Consider the following 12441-nt stretch of genomic DNA (forward strand, 5'->3'; position numbering starts at 1 on the left):
AGTATTTTTGCAGATAGAAAACTTTCTCAGTTCCCCAAGAATATAAACAATTAGGGAAATGCTCTCTGTAATTTTTAAAGCCATTTCATCCAGGATGGTGCAGGGCCCCAGAAGTGTGTTCTTGACTGAACTATCCAGGCTTGGCCTCTTAGTACATTTCTCTCCACTTGAGTCACATTTCATTTCTTTAATGTCTCCTGGCCTTGCCTGCTTCAATGGCTTTGCTTCAGTGTCTTTGCTTGTTCTCTGCGGAACATGCTTATCTCCTGTTCCACTCTGCCACTAATTAATTCTTTCTCATCTTTTAGGAATTTACTTAAGCATCACTTCCGCAGAAGAATTCTCTGACTCTCCAGAGCACAACAGCTGTGCTTTGTATGTTCTCCCTTGTAAACAAGCTTCTCCTATGTAAGCTTTGAGCTCCTTGCATTGACTTGCTTAAGGTTGCTCTGTCTTTGTTTTCCTAAGCTCCGTGAAAGGAAGCTCTGTGCTATCTTTACATTGGGTGTCCCTAATTAGTAGCACAGTGACTACCACAGAATAGTGTTTAATATATATTTTTGAATGATTGAATGGTGCTGTATGAGTTTATCCTCCCAGTGGATAATGAATTGAACTAGACAGCTTTTTAAAATCTGGCATTAGATTTGAATAGCATTTACCGAACGCCTATATTTTACAAAGTACACAGGACAATTCTTTTTTGAACAGCTTTTTTGAGGTTCTATTTTTAAAATTTTTTTTGCATAAAATTTACCCATGTTAAGTGTTCAACTCAAGGATGTTTAGCAAGTTGACCGAGTTGTGCAAGCATCACTACAATTCAACTTTAGAATTCATCATCCCAACCAGACCCCTCATGCCCATTTGCTGTCGCTCCCCATGCCCACTAATCAACCTTCCATTTCTCCAGCTGTGGGCAAAGCACTTTAATAGGCTACATATTCAAAATTAATAATACAGTTGGTAACATTTCTTACTTTTTCCAAAAAGACTATAAATCCACTCAAAGTAGATGAAGGAACTAATATCATGATGGTAACCACGGCAGTGAGGTTGAATTGATGGATTCCAATGATGCCAAACATGATCTCCGTGGCCTACAAGACAAATGCAAATATATTGCATCATATACTCGGCCCATTAATATTAGAGAAAACATTTAAGATGTAGGTGTTCTCATCATGTATATCATAATTTTCCCATATGCAGATATACCCAGAGAGCCATCACAGTTTGCCCTTTCAGAGAGAGAAGGGATGGGGAAAAAGTTTTTGTTAATGAGAAATATAAGATCTTTAGCTCCACCCCCCCAAAAATATTCCTAATAGATAAAGTCTGGAGATGAAAGCTAAGATGACCAAACAGACTTCCTGACAGTGCATCATTAAATTCACTCCAAGACAAAAGGATAAAGAGAGAAATTACCATTTTATAGGTAAGGAAACAATATTGCTAATATATAAGGAACTGTGTATATTGGAATTTGCACGGAAGTTATTGAAAAAACTGACAATCTATATTGCCGTATTCTCACCTAGACCACTGTAAAGCTTTTTCATCATCCTCCCTGCTCCATTTCTTCCTCATTCTAAGCAAATGATTTTTCTGAGATTGTGCATTTTCATTGTGTTTTAGAAATTTCTTTTACTGGTAAGTGGGGGGGGGGAGATAAACATAATTTTTTATTTTTCTGTTTTAAGGATCAATTTATCAGTCAACAGTATGTATGGAGCACTATGTTAAACCTTCGCTGAATCTTATTAATATATTAATTATAATAAAAATTGCACGAAAAAAAATTGAAAAATTCACTGAATAAATGCCAGGTATTAAGAACTGAGCATGAATTATTTCCTCTAATCCTCACAACAACTTTATAATGTGGCTACTGTTATTATCTTTCCCTTTATAGATGAGAAATTGAGGCTTCAGAAATGCTAAATAATATTCTCGAGACCACACAGTTAGTGAGCAAAAAAACTAGAATTTAAAACTCTGTGTGTGTACAATTTCAAAGTCTTTATGTACTAGTCTTATGCCTGAGTCTTTATTAAAAACAGCTGGGACTAAAACCAAATAGCTTATAATAAAGTATTCAGTAAAAGCACAATAAACATTTTAAATGGCAAATCCAAAGAAGTTTTCTCATTTTACAACCTCCACAATCTATCTGCCAAGGTATTACACAATTATCCATGTATACATATTTCTCTTCTCTGAATTTCCAAGGCATTGCTCTTTTCTATTTTTTTGCATCCTATCTTCTTATTTCTGATAACTCTAAGTTCTTTTGTCCACTGAGTTGACTTCTCTTACTCTACCAGGCCTCCAAGTTTCTACTTTTGTGCCTCATTTTTTTTCCTTTCTCATCCACTGGAACAAGTGAGGAATCTAAACTTTGAGCATCAAAGGAGATGTGCTACCGTACCTTCACCAGTGAGCATAACAGGCTGAAAAGGCTTCCTTATCAGACAAGGGTCTAGGATATCCCGGAAGCACCACACCCTGCAAGTAGGGCAGTCCATTGGACTCTAGAAACAAATTAACTGCCAACTGTGGCTTCACTCAGTGATGGAGAGACATTGCTTATACTGTCCCACCAAATGCAACCCAGATCACGAAAGGACATCTATACTGAACACCAACATAAAATACATTCTGACATATGATCCCCTGAGGAATAAAAAATTATCTCATTCGTGAGACTGGGATGATGTAAGTTCCTACTAGTTGCATGAAGAAAGATAAATTCTCACAACATATATCCTCAATACATATTTAGGAAGGAATTATATGTTATTTGTATCAGGCAAAATGCAAAGTTTACTGCAAACTACTTGGGGTCTTTGTGAAGATCTATAATTCTGAAATTATTTAGCCCCATAAAATCAAGATGTGTTCATCAACACGAGTTTTGAATCACTATTATCAACCTTGCTGCTAATCTCATATTTTTTGACATGAGGAATGACATAAGCTCTGAGATCTCAAGTTTATTCCTGAGTCTATCACTAATTTTTGTGTGACCTTGAGCAAGTTACTTAATTTTTTTCCTCTAAAAATTTAAGTGAATTATACTAGATGATCTTGAATTTTTTTCAAGGCTGACATTCCACCATTCTATAAATATGTAGATTCCTTTCAATGATATAAAAATTAAAAAAACAAATACACTGTAATAGATAAATTTGAGAAAGGCATAGGAAAAATAACCAGAAATTATGGATATGTATTATACTATCACACTGTAGTCTAATGTTGTTTTTACATTTTTGACAAAGAAGCTTTTATTTTATAAAGCACACTTTGCCTCTAAAATATTGTCCTATCTTATTTCAAGTCATAGCTCAAACATAATTGAGAACAAAGGAAAAAAGATATACAGTCACATGTAGATATGTTTTGATTTTTAAAAATGCAGTGTTTTAGAATGTCATGTTTCATTGTCTTATGTGATCCTTTATTTGCTATAGTTTATTTAAATCACAGAGAGAACATTTTAATTATCACATTAGTCTACAACCTAGTAAAGAAGATGTTCTGCATTATCATGACTTTCCTTAGAAATAACAAAGTCAAATTTCTTCATTCGTTAATTTATTCACTTGCTGCTGTATATGCAAGAGGAATTCATAATATGATAATGCAGATTCTGGTGTCTGTCTTCTACCATGTTTTGAAGGAATTTTGCCTTCATTAGATTCTCATGCCTATTCTACAAAGGGAAAACGGTCTCTGCTCTCTAAGCCAAGAGATGAAATCTATTCTTCTGGAAGATTCTGGTGCATCAAGTTCTGGAAAATCCATCATATTCTATGGAATTGATGCATAGATTTAAACTTCCAGAACTTGGCTGAGAAAATTCTGTTCATAATGTTTTCCAACCAAAAGTATCACTGCAGAGCCTGCATCCATGAAGAAATCATCCCTGCTGAACTTCTCCACAGAAAGCTGAAAAATAGGGGACCGAGGTATGGTTCTACCATGGATGTTGAAGGCTCTTTCATCTGAGAGATTGCCATCTATATACAAACTGGGATAAGATGTGAACATAAGGTGATCTAGGGGCTGACTTTTCACTCGACACATAGCAAAAATGTGTTTATCTAGATGTGCATTTGTCCAGTCTGGAATGATTATTGTGTAAGGAGAGTCAACACAAACAGTGGGAGAAGTCACAAATAAAAAGGAACCATGATTCTAGGCTGCTGCTTACTTGGAACTGAAAAACAATTAGCTGAAAAAGCATTTATGAGAGCGCTCACTAGAGCACCTCCAGCGTCATTCAGGCTGGCATTAACAGACCTGTCAATGGCTGTATTGGACAATAACCCTGACATTGCTTGACCATCATCTCCAAGAAAGACTTCATTAATAGTTGAAACTACTGGCAAACACAAAGATTAAACATGAATTCTTTGTTCACCTTTGCTGGACATATACGAGAGTGCTAGCTGAAAAGAAACCACTTGTCAGTAAGGCTCTCTTCTACTGACATCTGTTCTGTATTTCCAGCTTCTGGGATTACATGGGACAATGGCAGTAATTTTGTTGACTGAACAAAAATGTCCCCATGCAAAGTGCAAATGAAAAGACCTTTGGTGCACCAAATCCTGATAACTGCCTCAAAGCCAGTCTTCCGAGAGAGGTAACTCTGTAGTTCTTTCTGTATCGTCTATTCTTGAACTGAATTATATTCATGATGGTAAAAGAGATAGGAATAGACACTAATTACTGAATACAAAGAAATACATCGCAGAGAAGATAAATCAGAGTACTGTCCACTGTGAAGGAACAACAGATGCCTGCTGACCAGAAGAGTCCAAGGCTACTTTCTTAGAAAAGTCAGAGGGTGGTGCCAAATGTATTTTCTTACAGATGATATTTGGTTGGGTTTCTCTCATCATTTCAGGATTCCCATTCTGAAAGTTGGGAGCTTTTTCTTTGAGACAGACATTTGACCATCAGTTGGGGATAGTAGCTTAAAGGCAGCCTGAAATTCAGGACCCAAGGCACTCTGGGTCTCCAGAGTTTTGGTAAACATTTCCAGCAAAGTTTTCAATAATCTTGGACAAGTTCTTTACTTTCATATATATTTACGAACAGGTGTCTGGCAAATGTTTAAAACATCTTCAGTATCTAAAACTAATAGGAGCTGATGGTGAGAGACTTTCTTGAAGATCATAGAAATGAATTTTACTGCCCACTATTATGAAGATTATTTTTCTTCTAGTGTTAGCAGCAAACTCTGTTCTGACAGGGACATAAATTCAATAGTATATTTTGAACTTCAGATCTTCTGTGAGGTTCTACATAAACTCTGTTCAAAGGGTTGTACCTTAATTATTCAGGAATATCATTGACTTGGTAACATGAGTTACACTTTCTGCTCCTTTCTATAAAGTAATTTTAAATTTCTCCACTTGTCAAGGCAAAAGTGAGTATATTTAACACCACAATGAAAATTTAAAAAGTAACTATAAATTTGTATGTATGTATGTATATATACTTACAAGATAGAAGCAAAATGACCAAAGGCCACTATTTTTTCTCCTCTTGCGAAAAATAAATGATACCATATATGTCAAGAAGACAAGAGAAGCTGCATAACCAAATGTAATCACCCCCTGAGATAATACAAATAATATCAGTCAAAAAATGAAATATTATCTAAAGGAAAAATTAAATTACAATTATTTAAAAAATTTTTCTCGCACATGCATTTTGCAAGGTTTTTGATTTTGGTTTATGACAGTAAAAATGAAAACATCTTCATTATACGAAATATCTATGTTAAAATTTATTATTTACTTTATAAAATTTGGCCTATGTAACATTTTACTTACCATGGCAAACACCGTTCGACTTGTAATATGAATGTGCACCATGTCTGCTATGTATAAAATTAAATACATTGAAAGGAGAATTAAAGTGAAGAGGGTAACATCCACCAGTGCCTGCCCACACCAGTAAGCAGACGTATAGAGGCCTGAAATCCATAGCTGCGACTTAGCTTTCTTCTGATGAAAAAACATAGGATGTACAGAGATTCAATTAAAATACAAATCCAAAACAAACACATTAGGAAAATTTTTAAAGATAATATTCTAGTCTCCTAATATTAAAAAAAAAATTATACATTTGCTGTTTAGGAAACTGGGGTCTATTCATAGAGCCAGTTCCATAAATGCGGCCATTTAAAAAACTGTGTATTGATTTATTTGATAGATATGATTCATAACACCTTTTTAGTTCATGAATAAAGAAGTAGACCTCATTAAGCGCTCTCAAAAGAAATGTTATTTTGTGATAGAAAAAAACAAAATAAAATTTCCTTTTCTAAACATTTTCTCAGAGAGTTACTGGCTCAGGACGGTAAAAGCTGACTTACATAAATCTGACTTAACTGTTTTGTCTGGATAGTGGGCATAACCAAATACAAACAGCATACAATTGTAATTACCAGGGTGGAAAAAAATTCAAGTATTAAATTTGGTCTAAATTTCAACATCAATAATTTTCTCCTTTAGTTAGGAAATAATGAAGTCAAAAGATTTATAGTATTCCTCTTTGATGGTTTAGACCAATCCTAGTCTCTGAAAAATCATTGCACTTTTCTATAACTTTAAAGTAAAAACTATTCTGCCCTTTCAGAATTAAATTTTTTGACTTGCTAGAAATAATGCTTAACTACATTATCTAAATTAAATATACATTCAAATGGTTTTTTCCAGAGGAAAACATTTGAACACATAGCATTCAAAATACAATTACTGAAATTCCTGAAATTTTTTCTTTTTCCCTCCTTTTTCTTACTTTGTAATCACTGACACTGCTCATGGCAATGTAAGGAGAAATGCTGCATACAACTGTAAATAAGAAAATGGAACCTTCCGGTAGCCCGGTCCAGAGGAATACATGGGCCTGCAAATAAAAAAGATACTTTAAACTAGTGAATATTTTAAAAATGAAACAAATAAAAATAATCATAAAGAATGGGCTTTTTGAAATACTGAAAAATCAAAGTGTAGATGTAGTTTGTCAACATCTATGCAAGGAGGTGGGAGAGAAAATTATATATGATCATTTAACATGTCTTCAAATCAAAGAACAAAGAGAAGCAAAAAATAATTCAGGACCTCCTTCTGGGTATATTACAAAAGAATTGGAAGCATGGTCTCAAAGAGTTATCTGCACACTCATTTTATTGCAGCACTTTTCACAATAGCCAAGAGGTACAAGCAACCCAAATGTCCAAATGAATGGATAAACAAAATGTATATATACATGCAATGGTATATTATTCAGCCTTAAAAAGGAAGGAAATCTTGTCACATTCTACAACATGATGGACCTGGAGGACATTATGCTAAGTGAAAAAAATCAGTCACAAAGAGACAAATACTGTACTATTCCACTTACACGAGGTATCTAAAGTAGTCAATTTCACAGAAACAGAAAGTAAAGTGGTGGTTTCCAGGGGCTGGGGGAGGGAGAAATGGAGTTGGTTGTTTAACAGGTATAGAGTTTCAGTTTTGCAAGATGGAAAAGTTCTGGAGATCTATTTCACAACAAAGTGAATACACTTAACACTATCAAACCATACACTTAAAACTGGTTATGATGGCCAATTTTAGGTTATGTGTTTTTACCACAATAAAAAATAATAATGTGAGAATTGTGACCCTTGATTAAAAGATAATTCAGGCCTGAGAGCAGCATGTCTTTCTCAGTAGACCTAGAGATGGATACGTAAAGATTTCAGAAGCTGGGTGGATGTGTTCTGAAGCTCAGAGCTGAAAAGGAAACTTGGTGATGCTAAACCCATCTTCAAGGAGATGAGCTTTAAAGCACTACCCCCAAATCAGTATCTGCCTGAGGCTAGGCTTATGACCAAACATCATGTAAGACCTCCTTGTGGATATAATTACAGGATAGCAGTATGAGCCTGTCTCAAAATAAGTCTGCAGTTCTTAAACTTTATTTAAGGCTTTGGAGGCTATGTCTATAAATCCACTTATTCATCAAGTGGGAAAATGCATTACTATTATCATAGGAATGGTTGAAAAAGGAAAGGTGTGTGCCATGGGGGTGGGGTCAGACGCCATGACCTTGAACTGTCCTGTGCTCTCCCTGTTCACAGGGCTGGTCAGTCACACTTCAACTCACAGGTGTATATGTCCATCGTGGACCTCTCAAGTATATCCCAACCCCATGTTCCCCATTGCCTGCAGAAAATCTGCACTTGCAGGTACTCCCAGCACCACTGATGCAGTGAAGACAGAATTGAATTTGACATTTTTGTCACAAAATGGGCTCCCCTTTTGACTAGACTTTCCTGTTTCTAATCCAGTTTATCACTTTTCTCAGCTTTTGGAATGGAACAGTTCAAAGAGTCAGTTTTGAGAGATTCCTCCTGATATCAGTGAGGGTCCAACCAGAAAACAATAACCATCTTAAGTCCTTAAAACAGAAATTCATTATGAAATGGTTTCATAGGTGATGATCGTCAAGAAGGATGATGACATGGGAAGCCATCATCACTTCTGGGCTGCAGGGGCAAAGAAGGAGGTGATGTGACTGAAACCCCAAACAGGAGTTCCCCCTGCCCTGCTCTCTTGTCTCCCACAACTGCTTCCTGGTGTCTAAACTGTCTAAGGCCAGACAGTAGCCAACTGACACAAAGTCCCCAAAATGCAGCCTGCATGTATCAGACTCCCCTGCAATGTAAAGCAACTATGGGTAGGTGAAGGAAAAAATCGGAGAGCATACAGCCGCAGAACTAGCAAATTCTCCTTCATATTAGACAATCTACTATACATTTAGTCCATGGAGGGTCCATTAACAAATTAAATTTAAAAGATTCTAAGGTGGGGTTACAAGTGCTTCTGATTGCCAGTTCAGTGTTCTCTCTCTCTCTCTGTCATACACTTCTGCAATCAAGTATGTACTACCTTTCAGAACATTCCCTAGGAGATTATGACAAAATATTGAAAAGTAGTCCCCCATGAGAATTCTCTGAAAATAACTTGGCAACAAAAAAATATCATATTTTGTTGGATACAATCCATATAAAAATGTTAGGACAAAATAATAATAATTTTCATGATTAATAATCAATTATGAATATTTAAAAGCTAAAGAAAGAAAATGTAGGTTACTTGTCAAATTCTTAATTGTTGAGAATCAGTAAATCCAATACTTACAAAGTAAAACGGGCTTCTTTCAATTCTAATAAATTGGGTATGATTAAACATTCGAAGTAGCCCATTGCTGATGATATTCATAAGGATAGGAAAACAGTGCAGTCTCTGGGTGTTGCACACAACAGAAAATCTATAATCCTTCAAACAAACAAAAACAAAGAAAGTTAACAGTGTTCATTCTAAATCCGTAAAGAACAAGGCAAGGTTTTTGCCACATTCTAGCTGTGTGTCCATCTTCAAGTTAACCGACTCTTCTGGGCTTCAGCTTACCTGTGAAAGGGAATAGTAAATGGGTTGTTACATATTTTGAATGAGATTATATATATTAGGCCCTAGCATAATGGATAGTACAGAGTCAGCATTCATTCAGTATGAGTTTTTATTAAGAGTACTCATTTTAAATCATTTTATTCACATTTTGCTGATGAGGAAATTTCAGTTAGTGGAGTTTAAAAGTTTCCCTGACAGGCAGACACTGCCAGTTTGCTGTGAGCAAGCAACAGAACAACAGTGTTACGGTTACACACTTCATGTCTATGAAAATGTTCATGCATTCATCAAGAGGTCCAACAATGTTTAAATATTATCAATAGTTCATATGGTAAATAGGCTCCATAAGTAACAAAGAAAGCAGCTGCCAATCAAAGTAGTTTCCTAAAGTTGGCACAAAGGGTTTACATTTTTATGATATATTTAGTTTAGGCAGAGCTGAATTCAATGATTCGTCTTCAAAGGCTTTTGTTTTTATTTCCCTTGTAGCAAGAAATAAAAAGGTAGCTTTATTTAATTTGACCCCTTACTTTTATTGGCATGCAAATAAGACTCAAGAGTTCTACGATTATGACATATTTTCAACAATCTTGTTTCTCAATGGATCTCTATAGCTTTTACTTTCTTACCCAAATTGAAATATGTTAAGATAGCAGACAGAAAATACTTTTCTCACAGAGATTTCATGTGGATATTTCAGTATTTAAAGTATTTTCTCAATATATAAAAACATCATTCAGGTAGTTAGCTATTGAATAGGATTCCTAAAATTCATAATTGTATTGGTTGATGATTATAAGCTGTGATATTTATATTGAGTTTGAAAAATGCAATCGAATTTAGCTTCTTTCAAGTGTAAAAATTATCTAATTCAAAATAAAAATAGAAAATGTTTTCCTAAAACATATTTAAACATCACAGTTTATTCAATAACACTCTAAAATGTTTTTCTGAGTCAAGTTGCTGTATACTAGCTGGGTTGACTTTTTGTAGTTTTTAAAACAGTTAAAATGCAGCACTTTCTTATTTATTGATTGATTTGGGGTCATAAAAGTGAAAACATGAGGCAAACATACCTTTTGTTTACCAGAAACTATGATAGCTCCATTGTATGAGACGCCATCAGTGCCATTTCTGTTTTCAAAGTCATCTACTTCCAAAAGTATATTTTGATGCTTTAGTGACTGAATAAAATCTTCAATATTTGATTCTAATATGAAGTCAATAACAGAAGACCATATAAAAGCAAGAAAATTCTATTTAAGAGGTGTATTTGCAAAAAAAAAATCAAATTAATATTGCAAATGACATTTTATGACAATTAGATATATTTTTAATAAAACCAGAAAAAAAAAATATATCATTTGTACATGGTGTTTTTATTTGAAGTAACAGAATTGGCAACAACATAAGGAAGAAACACTGAGTGAAGGTAAGGGAAAAAATTGCTTTTTGCCCTTAATATCAAAAGACTGTGTATTCAAGACTAGAAAAGAAAGGAGGCAGCTTTTGTTTTGCTACCAAAGAAAAATGCAGAGTTAAGTTGTTACTCTCAAAAGCTTATCCTATTAGATATAGACTTAGAATGAGCTGCTAATGGCTAAAATTATTTCGGAGATAAAAATTGGAACTGTGGATATTAGGCACCTGGTTTAACAGACTAGTCCATAGATTAAAAAATATGATAATGCATTTTATAAATAAATAAATGAGTTCAGTGAAAAAAGCAAGAAAATATGTGTTATATATTTAAAATAAACCCTAAACATAATTTAAAGTCAATATTTATAGTTTACTATGTGAGGACATGTTTCTTTGGCATCAGTATAATAATATTGGCTCATGAAAGAGAAATCACTCTACTGTCTTCTATTCAGCAAATCATGTGCTACAGTGAATTAGCTCTACTTCTGTTTAAGGCAAGTTAATGTGTGATCATTAACACGAGGTAATTCTATTTTATGACTTTTGGTAAAAAAACAAAAACAAAAACATTTGAACTGAATGATTTGTGGAGATACAATAATTATATGAAGAGTACTTCAGACTGTCCAGCCTACAATGGCCAATGATAACACCTTCCTCTTTCCCTTATTCTTCGAAATAATGGAAAAGTAAATGCATTTATATAGGTGTGTATGCATAACACAAAAATATATTTTGCATATTTTCATGTACATTGCATACATATATATTCCATAAATACATATGTATTTTTTAGGAAATGGAAAATGAAAAAGGTACCACCATCAGACCAAATTTTTAGATGTGTTCCTAAAGAAGAAAGCAGATAGATTGTCCAACAGAGTTGAGAAAGACTCACAGGCTAGAGCACACAGAAGCAAATAACTGCCAAGGTAAAATCAATTTCCAGGATATCTAAACTCACAGTGGATGAACACAAGGGGGTAAAGTGGGCTCTGAAGCCACAGTCAGGGTCATTAAGGGTTAACTACCCTTGGAAGGAGATAGGCAGGCAGGCCCCTCCCCATGTTCCACACAGAGCAGACAATAGCTCCAGCTGTCCCCAGGGTGTGAGCTCCATGTTTACTTTCTAAGAGACATTATCCGTGGAGAACAGCAGAGCAAGACCTGAAGAAACTCCAGACAACAATCAGGGCAGAATGGAATGGAAATTTTTCTTTTTCTTTTCTTTTCCTTTATTTTTTCTCATTTAGCCTTTGAAATGGGACTGCACACGGAGAGTGGGCTGTGGGATTGGAAACATAGGGCCAAACCCCAGAGGAATTAGGATTCTCCCCGGGGGGAAGAATCGGGGACCTACAGATAGAAAATAAGCTTTCCATGTACCCTGGGGCATCCGTACATGCCACTCCATCTCCACAGTCACTTGAGGTAGGACACCATAATGGTGACCCACAGCCCCCTAAGTAAATTCTCACATTAAAAGATGAACATGTTACCAATCGTCATCAGATTTTGATCAAAGAGAAACAGGATG

General features: G+C 35.0%; 1 protein-coding gene across 1 annotated transcript in view; it reads right to left on the minus strand.

Annotated features, from left to right (window-relative positions):
* Nucleotides 1-12441, minus strand: part of ABCA6 (ATP binding cassette subfamily A member 6) — a 58904-nt gene that overhangs the window by 13749 nt on the left and 32714 nt on the right. The window contains exons 21-26 of the mRNA XM_063080326.1: nucleotides 10556-10689; nucleotides 9210-9347; nucleotides 6820-6927; nucleotides 5850-6023; nucleotides 5517-5630; nucleotides 981-1100 (exon numbers count right to left, since the gene is read on the minus strand). Of these exons, the coding sequence (XP_062936396.1) occupies nucleotides 981-1100; nucleotides 5517-5630; nucleotides 5850-6023; nucleotides 6820-6927; nucleotides 9210-9347; nucleotides 10556-10689 (788 nt within the window). The remainder of the gene's footprint in view (nucleotides 1-980; nucleotides 1101-5516; nucleotides 5631-5849; nucleotides 6024-6819; nucleotides 6928-9209; nucleotides 9348-10555; nucleotides 10690-12441) is intronic.

The sequence above is a fragment of the Cynocephalus volans genome, chromosome 16 (assembly GCF_027409185.1).
Source record: "Cynocephalus volans isolate mCynVol1 chromosome 16, mCynVol1.pri, whole genome shotgun sequence".
Taxonomy (NCBI): Eukaryota; Metazoa; Chordata; class Mammalia; order Dermoptera; family Cynocephalidae; genus Cynocephalus; species Cynocephalus volans.